At 43.6% G+C, this 15,875-nt stretch overlaps 1 protein-coding gene across 7 annotated transcripts; it reads left to right on the forward strand.

Annotated features, from left to right (window-relative positions):
- Positions 1–575: 575 nt before the first annotated feature.
- On the forward strand, positions 576–15,503 carry LOC117576397 (probable ubiquitin carboxyl-terminal hydrolase FAF). 7 transcript variants are annotated; one of them, XM_052007780.1, is made up of 20 exons: positions 576–1,018; positions 2,299–3,209; positions 4,138–4,286; positions 4,353–5,617; positions 5,678–6,277; positions 6,339–7,619; positions 7,683–9,054; positions 9,116–9,545; positions 9,609–9,924; positions 9,996–10,149; positions 10,309–10,459; positions 10,526–10,834; positions 10,904–11,015; positions 11,078–11,187; positions 11,251–11,602; positions 11,663–11,922; positions 11,983–12,577; positions 12,646–13,173; positions 13,450–13,760; positions 14,264–14,408. In XM_052007780.1, the coding sequence occupies exons 2-19, from the start codon at positions 2,848–2,850 to the stop codon at positions 13,747–13,749; spliced, it is 8,646 nt and encodes a 2,881-aa protein (XP_051863740.1). In that variant the 5' UTR covers positions 576–1,018; positions 2,299–2,847; the 3' UTR covers positions 13,750–13,760; positions 14,264–14,408. The 7 variants fall into 7 exon arrangements, with proteins under 7 accessions (XP_051863740.1, XP_034117003.2, XP_051863741.1 ...); XM_034261112.2 differs by having other exon boundaries at positions 11,983–12,556; XM_052007781.1 differs by having other exon boundaries at positions 14,267–14,368.
- Positions 15,504–15,875: the final 372 nt, after the last annotated feature.

Genomic DNA, 15,875 nt, shown 5'->3' on the forward strand with positions numbered 1-15,875 from the left:
TTATGGCTGACATCGATGTTTTTTAAAACCAAATATTATTACAAATTCAAATTTTTGTTTATAAATTATTTTAGTAGATATTTACTTCTTACAAATATATTAAAGTGCCAACGATATAAACCGACGTTAAAAAATCGGGAGATATAGCACCTGATTATACTTTCATAGGGATATCAGTAGATTTCCAAAAAGCGCGTTATTTTAAACCATTTTTATTTTTCTGTTTTGAAAAAAAAAACTAGACACTATAAAATAAAAAGTGATTTACCGAATCTTCAAATATTGAAAATGTTGAAGCGAGTACTTACAAAACTGTACAGTTTGATGAATACCCTAAACGTTGTTTCCAGGGCGGCAATCAAAAACCGATTTTAGATTTTACAGCCAATTTCTTTCCTAACTAATTACGAACTGCAACATGCCTTATTTATACTAGAAAATGGCAAAAATTCGTAATAATTAGTTTATTGTATGTGTGAAAATTGCGATGTTTACATGCAAACAACTGTGAGTGGCGGTTAACCGATAAGGACAGGTATGCAACTGATATTGCCAATGGTTAGTATGGGTAGGTCGACAATCGACCGGCTACCACACTTTATCGGCCGTCTACACAAGTTAAATAATTAATTAAAACCAATATTACAATGAAAAGTAAAAATAAACTAGAATAAGTTATTAAAATTGAATAGGCAATACGCCCGACTATTAAGACAACAGCAGCAACAATTGAAAACATTGTCCATCACCAACGCAGACGCCATTTTGGCTATCGGCCGGCTGATTTGTAAAGCTTAGGAGAGCCAGCCAGCAAAAAAAAAATTGCAAAAAAAAAAACGAAGATACATAATTAGTTTTTAACAATTTGTGTTGAAACTATGCAAATGTAAGAGCTAAGGTTAGAAGACCGACCAAGTGTGAGTGTACATTAAACGCGGTAACAAAGTGCGACAGTGTAAATTAATGCGTATATTAACAAACAAAACGCACAGTGTTTTTAGGGCGGATGCACAAAATGGTGAGTTGTGCAAAAGCAAAAGGCAAAAGCAAAACGATTTGCTGGCTACATCTGTGTGCGTTTGTGCAGATGAATATGCATGTGGCTAGTATGTATGCGTGTATATTGGATGTGAAGAAAAATGTAGAAGGAAAAATGACTACAAAACATTATAATGTCCTGCTGTAAAATGCAAAATGAAACGGATAGAAAAATGACAAATTCGCATTGTTAATGCCGATTCCTAATATGCATACACACATATATATATATTTATATATGTATGTATGTAGCAAGGAATTTTGTTCTAAGTCTGTCTGTCGTCTGATGCACTTGTGCGGGTCCATGCCCTCCCCCTCCCCTTGCCAATAATCTATACACATATGTACACACCAATGTATATGTACATATTCGTATGCATATGTGTGTATGCAGTGTTGACAACGAACAAATTGCTCAGATGATAAGTTTTGCACGACAGTTGTCAGATTATTGAAAAATATATAAGTTTCAAGCGAATTTTAACAAGAATTACGGAATATCAAGCATTTTGGATAACATCATCATTGTCTGTGGTAGGCACACTATAAAAATTCGCGATAAAAGACATTTTAGTGGTTGCTCTTTAGGAAATTTTCTTAAGGTTCTTCCGTCTCCGCTCCCGGCGAATGTGCTGAGTGTGTGTGTGGTGGGAGTGATGTGTCTTGAGGGGGGTGGTTGGAGAAAGCAAGTCCACAGCCAGACAGAGGAGATTCATCCACAAACGCAGCGGCGGCGGCGGTTGCGGCAGTGATGTAATTTTTTTTGGGAAAAAAAGAAAAATCTTTGTTTGCCTACACAAAAAAAAAAACAAATAAATATACATATGTACATATAAGCATGAAAAGAACAACGTAAAACGATAACAACAAAAACAACAACAACATTAAATTAAATTCACACTCGCTGTCCGCAGTGAGAGAGTTTATGATGGGTGTGTGTGTGAGTGTATATGCATATGTATTTGGCTCTCAACTGTGTGCGTGTGTGTGTGATTCCTCCTCCAGTCTCGTCTTTTGCACCGCTGTGACCCACGTCTATTAAATAATATTGATTTTTCATATTCCAAAACCCACTCTCTCAATTTTTGCGCTCGCTCTTTTTGCGTTCCTTCGTTCGTTCGTTTCGTGCGTGTGCGCCTGTGTTTGTACGTGTGTGTTAGTTGGCTAGTGTATGTGTGTGTGTGCGAGTGTTTTTTCGGCCTCCTTTGTGTGCTCGTATTCATTTTGCTCATTCTTCTTTTGCTCTTTGCTTCGTTGCAGTTTATAGATTTTTGCAATTGTGTCCGTTGAGGAGAAATATGTAAACTAAACGCAGCGCGCCGCAAACAGCACCAACTGTGCATGCACCAGCAGCAGCAGAAGCAGAAATAATAACAACAACAGCGACAACAACAACTCAGCAGTAAGAAGAAGAACAACAACAGCAATTCTTATTGGCAAGAAGATTGTTCGGCAGATAGAGAGAGAGAAAGAGAGACCAACAGTGCCTAATGTACATTGGTTACAACAACAACAACAACAACATTCATTCATTCATTTGATGTGTTACCCAAGTCAGCAACAACAATAACAACTAGGAGAAGCATTAGAGGGAACTGTGGAACAACTCGAGTCTCTCTACGGAACCAGGACTGCCATAGCCATAGTCAATAGTCAAAGCCAAAGCCGCCCAGCGTAGACTTCACTAGAATTACGATCAAAAGCACTCACACAACACACACAGTCAGCAAGCAGTCCAACCCCAACAAGAAGAAACGACGACGGCGTTAAACATTTGTGACGCACGTGACGCAGCCAAAAGGCGCCACAATGACATTCGATACACGCCGACAGGGCACAGGAACTGGAACTGGCCAAGCGACGACCACAGCAACAGCAGCCCAAAACAGTAGCACCAGCATTACAACGAGCACAGCTCAAGGCACAGGAACGGGAACGGGAACTGTTACGGCAACTGTCACAGGAACGGGAACAGGAACGGTCACAACTACAACAACAACAACAGGTGGAGTCACAACAGCAAACATGTCGTCGAGCGGTGGCATTGATGCTAACAATAGCAACAACAGTCAGGAGCAGTCAACGGATGCACCACCAACAACAACAGCAGCAGCAACAACAACAACAACAACAGCCGGTGGTTGCACTGTGGAAAGCGCCGCAACTGCTGTGTAAGTAAAACCACATTATAGTCATAATTAGTCAGTTGAGAGCAATTTCTATGGGTTGTATATATAGCAGCAAAATTTATTTGTTTACTTTTGCGCAGCGCACAATTCTTATAGACATAGATATATAGATTAATGATTTAATACAAGAAGAAGTGGCGTTGTGTGGGTTGTAATGGTATTTGACTACATATAATATTAATATAGATGATAAAATGATTTAAATAATAGCTAGTTTTCAGCACAAAACGTTGACGTCACTTTTAAGTCACTTGGCATTATATAAACCTAACAGTTATGCTGGGTAAAAAATTTCAGACCTCAGAAATTATAGATTGCATTCGATATAATTCCTATGAAACACTTAATTTCCAGGAATCTTAATATTAGAAATAGCCCAGTCCATTAAACCTTTTCCACTTCAAACGTAAACATACCAATTGTTTATATGCAAATTCATGTAAGGTCAAGTAATATATTATTTAGTAGAACAGGTTATTTAAAGATTTAAAGGCCACAAAAAATGCAATAGAATATCGCAAGCAATCCTTAGTAATTATGAAATTGTTGCTTGTGTCATCCATCGACACGGTACGGAAAATGCAAATCACGAGTTTTAGCCTACAAACTAATATATATATATATATATATAAATACACTCACGCACACGTAGGCTGTAAGAGAGTATGTGTGCGTGCTAATAGTACATTCAATGGCTAGGCAAGATGGGCAATTCAAGTAATAAACACGAAAGGCGACGACGATAATAACAACAAAAAAACAAAAATAAAACATCAAAAAAACAAAGCGCAATTATCGCTTATCTACTTACTCACTGACTCACGCACTCGCGCCTCCAAGTCGGACGAAAATAACAACGAAATGGTTTACATTATTTTGTATTTACTTTCGATTTTTCGTTGGTTCGCAGGTCGCCAGAGAAGCTGATAGCGTCATTTCCCATTGCTAAGCTGCGCTCGCTAACACAAAAGATATCCAATCCACGATGGGTGGTGCCCGTGTTGCCCGAACAGGAGTTGGAGGTGCTGCTAAATGCCGCCATCGATTTGGCCAAGGCTGGTAAGTGAACAACATTAACAACTAAAGGCATGAAATGAACTATAACTGCTCTCTCTCTTTTAACAGGTGTCGATCACGACTGCGAACCGTGTGTGGAGTTCTATCGAAATGGCCTAACAACGTCCTTTGCCAAGATCCTGACGGATGAGGCAGTCAACTCGTGGAAATTCAACATCCATCACTGCATTCTGGTGTCGTGTGGCAAGCTGTTGAACTTGATAGCGATACACATGCAACGTGATAATCCATACCTGCTCGATCTGCTCGCGATTGTGTTTGATCCGGACAATAAGTTCAACACATTCAATGCGGGACGTCAACCGGAATGCTTTGCGGCCCTCGAATGCATTTGGGGTGTGTTGGATAGCAACAAGATGTTTGCGAAACCGCCGCCAGAGCCAAAGAACCCTCGCGGTTGGCTTGTCGATCTCATTAATCGCTTTGGACAGTTGGGCGGATTTGATAATCTGCTCGAGCGTTTCAATAGCGGTCTGGAATTGTTGAAGCGCAATCAAAACACAAATAAAACATCTGCCATCGTCGGTGGCTCTAGTTCCACATCAACAGTCAAAAGCATTACATCCAATGAAAGCGGCGGAGGAGGATCGGATGGTTCTGGACAGGACAATCGTTTAACGCTTGCGCTCATACACAGCCTATTGCGGCCCTTTGGACAATGCTATGAGCTGCTGACGCCTGCCACCATTGCCAAGTACTTTATGCCCACTTGGAATGTTGTGCTGGATTTGCTAGACAGTTTCACCGACGAGGAGCTGAAGCGTGAGGTGAAGCCGGAGGGTCGCAATGACTACATCAATGGCATTGTGAAGTCAGCGCGTTTTCTGGCCAGTCGTTTGACCGGTCAGGAAGAACTGATACGCGATCTGGAGATGTTTCGCCTTAAGATGATATTGCGATTGCTGCAGGTGTCTAGCTTTAATGGCAAGATGAATGCCCTTAACGAAATCAACAAGGTGCTGACATCGGTCGCTTACTACTCGCATCGCTCTCAGCCGCTGCCTCATTGCCTGCCCGACGACGAAATGGATTGGCTGACAGCAGAGCGCATGGCCCAATGGATTAAATCATCCGATGTGTTGGGCATTGTGCTCAAAGACTCGCTGCATCAGCCACAATATGTGGAAAAGTTGGAGAAGATCATACGCTTTCTGATCAAAGAGCAGGCACTAACGCTCGACGATTTAGATGCTGTGTGGCGTGCTCAGGCGGGCAAACACGAAGCGATTGTGAAGAATATGCACGATTTGCTGGCCAAGCTGGCTTGGGACTTTACACCCGAACAGCTGGATCATCTCTTCGAAGCATTTCAGGTGAGTTGCAAGCAAGTCGATATTATTTGAATATCTAATAATTATTGCTTTTATTTATAGGCAAGCATGACGACCGCTAACAAGCGTCAACGGGAGCGTCTGCTGGAGCTAATACGGCGCCTGGCCGAGGACGATAAGAACGGCGTGATGGCACAAAAGGTGCTGAAGCTGTTCTGGACCTTGGCGCATAGTCAAGAGGTGCCGCCAGAGGTGCTCGATCAAGCGCTTGGCGCGCACGTCAAGATTCTCGACTATAGCTGCTCGCAGGAACGTGATGCGCAGAAAACTATCTGGCTGGATAAGTGCGTCGGTGAACTTAAGGCTGGCGATTCGTGGGTGCTGCCCGCTTTGCGTCTGATTAGAGATATCTGTTGCTTGTATGATACGTCGCCCAATCATGCACCACGCACGCAGACCAGCATCAATCGACAGCAAGTGATTGAGCGTTTGCAGAACGACTATTCGCTGGTCATTTTGGTGACCAATAGTTTGACTGCGTATATGGAGAAGGTGCGTTCGTTGGTGAATGAGACGCCCAGTTTGGATGCAGCGACCATTTTGATAGATGGTCGTTTTCCACATCAAGCACAGATTGCCGAACGTCTGGAGTTTCTCAAGTTTCTGCTGAAGGACGGTCAGCTTTGGCTGTGTGCCGATCAGGTATGTATTTCGACAATATATCTCAGTTGCGAACGAAATCTTATTTCTATTCCATTCGCAGGCGAAGCAAATCTGGCATTGTCTGGCTGTGAACGCCGTTTTTGCGGCAGATCGCGAGGAATGTTTCCGCTGGTTCGGTAAACTAATGGGTGAAGAACCGGATCTAGATCCAGGCATCAACAAGGACTTCTTTGAGAATAACATACTGCAGTTGGATCCGCATCTGCTCACCGAGAGCGGCATCAAGTGCTTTGAGCGCTTCTTCAAGGCCGTCAACTCTAAGGAGGATAAACTAAAGGCCATCCATCGTGGCTATATACTCGACAATGAGGATCTCATTGGTAAGGATTATTTGTGGCGTGTGATTACCACGGGTGGCGAAGAGATTGCCAACAAGGCCATCGATCTGCTGAAGGAGGTTTCAACGGCATTGGGGCCACGACTGCAAGAGCACATCACAGAGTTCCACGAGATCTTCATTGGCGAATGCTGCGCTCGGCTGCGTGCTCACTACAGCAACATACAGATATTGGGCAAAGCAATGCTGGAGGATGCCGATAATCAGGATACGAGCAACGACGAGTCGAAGGACACGAAGATGCGCTTCATTGAGGCGGAGAAGATGTGCCGCATCATCAAGGTGTTGCAGGAGTACATCAAAGAGTGCGATCGTTCGTTTAGCGGAGATCGCATCCATTTGCCACTCAGCCGCGTCACGCGTGGCAAGAATACTAGTCTCTATATACGTTTCCAAACACCCGGACGACCCATTGACGATATTGAAATTGTGACGCACAGCAACGAAACAATGGCGGCCTTCAAGCGCAACCTGTTGAAGCGCATCAAAGGCAACTCCACGTCCACCAACAACATCAAAGTGGATCTCTTCTATACGAATGGCGAGCTGATCGAAGTGTCCGATGAAATCAATCCACTGTATCAGTACACCATACGTGACAAAATGATATTGACAGCGAAGCTGACACAGGTGGGCATTGGCCTGGCCAGTAGTCCCGACTCCTCCAGCGATTCCAGCACCGGTTCGCCACCCAGACCCTGTCCAGATATGCAACGCGTCGAATCGGAGAGCACGCTGCCCGGCGTGATTATATCGCAGAACTATCAGTACACCGAGTTCTTCTTGAAGCTGCATCAGTTGGGCAGTGATCTGGAGCATGGACGACTGCGCGATAGTGCTAAAGTCTTGCTGCATCTGCTGCCCTGCGATCGCCACACAATGCGCATGCTGCAGTTGATGTGCCGAGTGCCCAAGTCCACAACCGGCGATGGACCCAAAGAGGAGGATGCATTGACCAGCAGCGGACAAAGCGCAAGCGATGCGGTGAGTTTTGATTTGCTATGAGCTATAAATTCAAATTGCTAATAATATTTAATGCCTTTGCAGCTGAATGCCGATGACTGCACTCCGGAACAAATGTTTCTGCATCCGTCGCCTGCTCAGGTGCTCTACAATCTGAGTGTGCTGCATGGACTGTTGATTCCCGCCCTGGATCCGCTGGGCGAATCGGCGCTGCAAGTGCAATCGGCCTGGATGCACTCGGGCTGCGCACATTTTGTGCTGGAACTGCTGACGAAGAACAACTTTTTGCCCAGCGCCGATATGCACACAAAACGCGCCTCGTTCCAATGCGTGCTGCGGCTGGCGAAGCTGTTTCTGTACATTGTGGGCAGCGTGTTGTCGCGAGTGGGCGATGAGCCCATGATCTGTGACTACGACAATGGTGCACGCTCCCAGGTGGACATACTTAAGCAGAACTTTTCGACAACGCCGAACAGTGCGCAGGGCACGTTGCGTGCCATTTCGGCTAAACTGGCTGAGATATTGGCCACCGAGATGCTCTCTGCTAGCCACGATGGTGAGCGATGTCGTGCGCTCTTCAGCTCTACGCTGCAATGGTCGTGTCCAGACATTAGCACTATTAAGGCTGTCGTACATCTGGCCTGGGCCTCATCATGTGGCAATCTACAGGCATTGGGCAGCAGCAATGATTTCGAGGATGATGCCATCATACCGGATGGCCAGGACTTTAGTGTGTGCAAGGAGGCACTCGAGGTGTTGACGATCTCGTTTATACTCAATCCCAGCGCCAACGAGGCGCTGAGCAACGATGCCAATTGGCCCAAATTTATTACCTCAATTGTGCTGAAGAATCCGCTGCGCCATGTGCGTCAAGTGGCATCTGAGCAGCTGTTCCTGGCCTCTACCTATTGTGCCGGCGATCGACGTCCCTTTGTCTACATGGTCAATCTGCTTGTGAGTGCACTGAAAACTCTGGTGCCCCAATACGAGGCAACTTGTGCGGAATTCTTCTCGGTGCTTTGTCGCACGCTCTCGTATGGCTGCATCTACAATTGGCCACTGCAGATTGGCGAGGGACTGCTAAGCGATGAGATCAATTGGCTGCGCAAGATACGCGAGAACGTCAAGGTAACTGGCGATACGCAGGTGCATGAGGAACTACTGGAGGGTCATCTATGTTTGGCCAAGGAGCTGATGTTCTTCCTCATGGCGGACTCGAAAGCGCAGCTCAATGAACTGATCCATGAGCTGATCGATGACTTTTTGTTTACGGCATCGCGAGAGTATCTGCATTTACGCAAGCACGGCAGCCTGCGCTTGGACACGGTGCCGCCGCCAGTGTGCCGCAGTCCCCATACAATTGCTGCCGCTTGTGATCTCCTTATTGCTTTGTGCCAGCACTGTGTTCCTAATATGAAGCTACTCACCAATACACTCATCGATTTCGTCTGCACGGGTAAGTAAAAAGAATTTGGTTCTTACTAATCAGATTAACTTGAATATGCTGTTCTTTTTAGATACCGATCCGTTGCGCGAATGGGATTATCTGCCGCCGGTGGGCGCCAGGCCAACCAAAGGTTTCTGTGGCTTGAAAAATGCTGGTGCCACCTGCTACATGAACTCGGTGCTGCAACAGCTTTACATGGTGCCAGCCGTGCGCGTGGGCATTCTAAAGGCACATGGCGCAGCCACAAATGATAACGAGGACTTTAGCGGCGACTCGGACATGGGCAGCGGTGGCAGCCTTGGTCCATCGTTCTTTGCCGGACCCTCAACAATACCCTCACTCTCGTCAACATCTTCGACGGTAGCATCGTCTGATGATGGTGCGGATGTGCGTAAGAACTATCACGTCATCATATTGAAGCATGTGCAGGCCATATTTGCTCATCTGGGCCACAGTGCACTGCAGTTTTATGTGCCACGAGGCCTCTGGACGCACTTCAAGTGAGTAGCTGCGAAATTGAGTATAAAGAACATTTAAATAATCAGAAGTTATACTTGTAATAGATTGCAAGGGGAACCGGTGAATCTGCGTGAGCAACAGGATGCCGTCGAGTTCTTTATGTCGCTGTTCGAGAGCTTAGACGAGGGACTGAAGGCACTCGGCTACACTCAGCTGATGAATGCAACGTTGGGCGGCTCGTTTAGCGATCAAAAGATATGCCAAGAGTGCCCACATCGCTACTCCAAAGAGGAACCATTTAGCGTATTTAGTGTTGATATTAGGAATCATAGCTCATTAACCGAATCTCTGGAGCAGTATGTCAAAGGAGAGCTGCTCGAGGGAGCTGATGCATACCATTGTGATAAATGTGATAAAAAAGTAAGTGAACGAAACTATTTTATTTTTTACACAACAATTAATTCATTGTTATTCTTTCTTAATGCTTTTAGGTAGTTACCGTTAAGCGGCTATGTGTCAAGAAGCTGCCACCCGTGTTAGCCATACAATTGAAGCGCTTTGAATACGACTACGAGCGCGTCTGTGCGATTAAGTTTAATGATTATTTTGAATTTCCTCGTATCCTGGATATGGAGCCCTACACAGGTGAGTAAGCAAAATGAATAAAAATTACCAAACAAGGTCTTAAAGTGCTAACAAATTACTGACTATGCAAATGTAGCCTACCTTCTGACTACCAATATTGACCGATATCTAATTTACTAATTATATTAATGCTAATTTGTTGATACTTATTTTTTATAGTTTCTGGCCTAGCTAAGCTAGAGGGTGAAGTTGTGGAAGTAGGTGATAATTGTCAAACAAGTGTTGAAACAACAAAATATGAACTGACCGGCATTGTAGTGCACAGCGGACAGGCATCCGGTGGCCACTACTTCAGCTACATAGTATCCAAGTAAGTGTCACAATGTAAACCACAAATTATTGTCAAATCATCACTAATAATGAATCTCTCTTGTAGAAATCCAACGAATGGCAAATGTCAGTGGTATAAGTTCGATGACGGCGAAGTAACTGAATGCAAAATGCACGAAGATGAAGAAATGAAGGCGCAATGCTTTGGCGGTGATTACATGGGCGAAATCTATGACAACAATCTGAAACGCATGCAGTATCGTCGCCAAAAGCGTTGGTGGAATGCCTACATGTTGTTTTACACGCGTTGTGATCAAAATCCCACACAGTTTGATGCCAGCGTTGAGCAATTGTCACTCACAGAAAGCCGAAATGTTGTGCTGCCACTACCAAAGCCAATTGAACGGAGCGTTAGGTGGGTACTCTAGATAATTGAGCCTATGATTTAGCCTATTTCTAAACCGTATTTTAAATTGCATTTCAGACATCAAAATATACGCTTTTTGCACTCGCGTAGCATTTTCTCAGTCGAGTTCTTCAATTTCATCAAGAAGCTGGTCAGCTGCAGTATTCCATCGACACGCAGTGATAAGATTGTAAGTATTATTTATGGAAATGACGTAATATTTTCGGTAATTGATAAACATATATTCTTTAGACACCCGCCGCTGAGGAGCTTTCGCTGCTGGGCGTGCAGTTGGCATCACAATTTCTGTTCCACACCGGATTTCGCACAAAGAAAACCTTGCGGGGTCCCGTCATCGAGTGGTGAGTAGCATTGCGCGTTAGAAATGTTTGTTCTTTAATTAAATTGTGTATGCTTTACCACAGGTACGACACGCTCTCACATCACATACGTTCCTCGTCGCTGGTACGCAAATGGTTTGCGAATCATGCACTGCTCTCGCCACCATCGCGCCTGGGCGAATATATACTGATGGCACCGTCACCAGAGGTGCGCACCGTGTTCGTCAAACTGGTTGTGTTCTTTTGTCACTTTGCCATCAACGATGAGCCGCTTGTCGGCTACGAGGGCAGCAATCTCTGCGAGCAGGTACTCATCAGCGTGCTGCGCCTGCTCAAATCTGAGGCTGCCGACTATGGCAAGCATTTACCGCACTATTTCAGTCTATTCAGCATGTACGTAGGCCTGGGCACACGGGAAAAACAACAGCTATTAAAGGTGAGTAATCTGCTTTAACTCATAATTACAACTTTATTCAATTGCCTTTTCCTGTTGTAGCTGAATGTGCCAGTGCAGTTTATGCAGGTGGCTATGGATGATGGGCCTGGGCCATCGATTAAGTATCAGTATCCGGAGTTCAGCAAGTTGCATCAAGTGGTGTCGCATTTGGTGCGCTGCAGCGATGTGAGCGAAAAGTGCGAGAACTCCAATGAAAATGCACGTCCATTGCCTAATCCATTCAGGGACTCGAACATCGCCCCAGACGACCTGACACCGCTGTCCAGCGAGTGCATGGACATTCTTTTCAACCGGACTGGGTAAGTTTGTCGTAGAGATTATATCTCAGTTGAACAACTGATTTAATTTTCCTTTTGCAGCTATATTAAAAAGGTCATCGAGGATACGAACGTGGGCGATGAAGGGCTAAAACTGTTGCAGTATTGCAGTTGGGAGAATCCACACTTTTCGCGTGCGGTGCTTACAGAATTGCTGTGGCAATGCGGTTACGCCTACTGCCATGACATGCGCCATCATACCGATCTGTTGCTGAACATATTGCTGATTGAGGACTCGTGGCAACGTCATCGCATTCACAATGCACTTAACGGTGTCGCGGAGCAGCGTGAGGGATTGCTGGAGACGATACAGCGTGCCAAGACGCATTATCAGAAGCGCGCTTATCAGATAATCAAATGCTTGACGCATCTGTTCCACAAATCACCGATCGCCCTGCAAATGCTGCACACCATTCCAACAATCAGTCGCCACTGGAGCATTGCGGTTGAATGGCTGCAGGATGAGCTGGAACGTCAGCGTGGAATTGGCTGTCATTACAACTCGTACTCATGGTCCCCGCCGGCACAGAGCAATGATAACACCAACGGTTATATGCTCGAGCGTTCACTGTCCGCAAAGAACACTTTGTCCATGGCTTATGAACTGTGTCCGGAGGTGAGAGAGAAGACTACGACGGTGCCTATAATGCGATTATATTCTTATAGTAATAATTGTGCTAACTCGAATTTTCTTGTGCATTTCAGGACCAGGAGGAAAATAATGAATCCGATTTGGAGTCTAACGATGACAACAAGCAAGAGCAGCAGCAGCAGACACGAGCAAAGCAGCCACCAGGCACAGAGGCTACGAGCAATGAGCAGCAACAGCAGCAACAGCAGCAGCAGCAGACTCAACCGCAAACAGAACAGCAGCCAGATAACAAAACGGTTAACTATACGGGCTTGACAACAATACCAACAATTGGCGGTTGGCCGAGTCCAGCTCCGACCTCGACACCCACATCGACCCCTGTGCCAGCTGTGACGTCGACCTCCATGGATGGCAATGGCATCCCACGTTTGTCACGTCAGTTGTTTGGTGCTTACACCTCAACCGGAGGCACTACGACTGCAAATGTGGCTCCGGCGAGTGGCAGCGGCAGTGGTGGGGGAAGCGGCAGCGGTGCAAACAGTGAGACGGAAAGTAGCGCTCAGGAAACTGGCAATGGCGGAGAATCCAACATAAACGGACTCACTAATAGTTTGGATCACATGAAAATTTCAATGGAAAAGGTAAATGAGAAATGTTTGTAGTGCGGTGTTTAGGGGTAGATTTAAGTTGATACTATTGTAGTTATCCTTGGTTATCAGTGTCCTGCCTTGCCATACAACAAACATACAAATTACACACCTTACACACACACACAACATACAAAACTCAACATGGTAACTTTGTTCTAATTCTTTCTCTATTTCAACTATCCAAAATGAAACTCTCCTTTACGATGTTTCGCTGTTTCGTTTTTGTTGTCCCTTCTTCTTCCCCTCCATCTGACAATCTGTGCGCAGGGCAGCCGCAATCGTATCAACCGAGGAGGTAAATTGCCACCGGCAGCGGAGCTGCTAATGCCGCCACTGCAACAACTACAGTCACAACAACAACAACAACAGCAAACGAAATCGCAACAACTACAACAACAACAACCACAGTCACATCAACAGAAACATCAACTACAGCTTCAGCTACAACCTAAACAGCAACAACAACTCCAGCAGAAGCAACAACAACAACAACTACAACAGCAACAACAACAACAGCAACAACAACGTGGTGATATTAGCAACAGTTCCACCAGCCGCTTAATTTGATTTGCCGCCAAGTTAGTTAGAAGTTGTTCATTTAATTCTTTGATCCGACCACATGTTTGTTTGACTGTTTGTTTTGTTGAATTGAAATAGTTTTACCAAACCTTTATATATTTTGTTTATAATGTTTTGTTGTCACTGCCAAACAAAGCCAAACAATGAGCTTGCATCGTGCTAATGTGCCATTGATCATAATTTTGTTATCCGTTTCGATTGATAACACTAGCGACTAGCGACTTTTCCTTGCTTTTATTTCAGCTCAATGCTTTATTGATTCAGGCACAACACTTTCCCACACACACACATAAACACGATATACACCTGTACATACTCACACCTTTATATTCACATTTGCACACGTAGTAATTTCTGCTTAATTGTTTTTCTTCACTTACAAAACGCACTTGATTAAGAGTTAAATGCGCCACGATCATACTTATCCTTGTCCCATTTTATTTAATTGTTGTTAATTGCACTTGAACCTTATTATTTATATGCTTCTGTTTTATGTTCACAGCAGTCGGCGCACAGGAAAGAGCGAAGAAGGCCATTGAAAACAAAAAAGAATTCGTTTGGGAGTGCAGCGGAAACCGAGGAAGTGGAAACAACAGAGGCAACAGCGGCAACAACTCCCGCAACAGCAACAACAGTGTCTAGTGAACAAACAACAACCTCAACGCCAGCAGCAGACACAACTGCAACAAAAACGTCGGAGACTACAACAACTATAACGATAACAGAACCAACGACAACAGCAACCACAACAGCAGCGATTGCAACAATTATGACACCGGCAACAAATACAGCGACAACAACAACAACACCAGCTACAGCAACAACGGGAGCGGCTGAACTCAACTCATTAATTGAGAAACACTTAATTTAAAATTCATAGAAACAAAACGAAAAGTTTTTTTTGCAATAAAAAGTAACAACAATTGCAGGCATCACGTGGCAATGTGGAATGTTGCGTGTTGTGTGAATTTAGCTGGAATAAAATTGTTGTAAAAACATAAAAACAACAACATTAAAATAAAACAAAACGAGACTTAAATGCTAGTAGTTATAAACAATCGAAATAAACAAAAGAATGAAAGAGAAATAAAAATATAAACACAAAGATGAAATACGAAAGAAAAATGAGAACGAAATGTAGACGAAGTCAGACGGAGCAGAAAAAAGAAAAGAAATAGAAAGCGATAATGAATGAAAGGGTGTTTAAATAGTTATTGTACTTTATACCTTATTACCTAAACAAATTACATACACATACGACAGCACACACAAACACTCTCTCACACACACACACACCTGCATTCACTAATACTATGGTGGTTTAAGTTGCACGTTAATAATTGTATTTATATAGTATATATAAATGAGAGATGTATTACGCATGGAAAGCGAGCAATCTAAACATTAACTGAATCAAATGAAACCTACTACATAAACACACGAAATACACACCCAAAAGATACATGCATACATAAATAAAAACTTAGGAAACAAAATAAATAAATAAATATATATATACATATATATAAATACATTATATATGTGTGTGCTCGGCCGTTGTGTCGGACACAGCGGAAAAGTTTTGATTAAGGCAAGCAAAACCAAATTGCATCTTCAGTACTCATCATGCCACACAAGTCTCGTTCGCTCGCCTCCCCCTACGAGAAGCGTTTCCCCTCTTGCAAATCAAGTGAAATTCATAAATTGAATGATAAAGAAACAACAAATCAAAAAAAAAACAACAGTATAGAAAACGCCAGCGAAGATAGGACAAATGTGGACTAATAAAAGCAAAACGAAAAAAAATAAAAACAAAAAAGAAACCTAAAAAAAGATTATAAATAAAATAAACTTGATTATGTTTATACTAAGTACATATATAAATATATACATATATTTTTAATTATTTAGTGTTTTTTGTATTAAGTGAAATTTGTTAAACATTTATTAAATTATTATGTTTTAAGTTGCAACAAAATAAACGCGAAATGTAAGCAAACAATCGCATTCTTAATCATTTGTTTCCTCACAATAGATCAATCATATATTTGCTAAATTACCTAAGCAATCTGTATTTTATTTTACATACTTCGCTATGTATATTGTATGTATGT

Source organism: Drosophila albomicans, chromosome 2R (genome assembly GCF_009650485.2).
Source record: "Drosophila albomicans strain 15112-1751.03 chromosome 2R, ASM965048v2, whole genome shotgun sequence".
Lineage (NCBI taxonomy): Eukaryota > Metazoa > Arthropoda > Insecta > Diptera > Drosophilidae > Drosophila > Drosophila albomicans.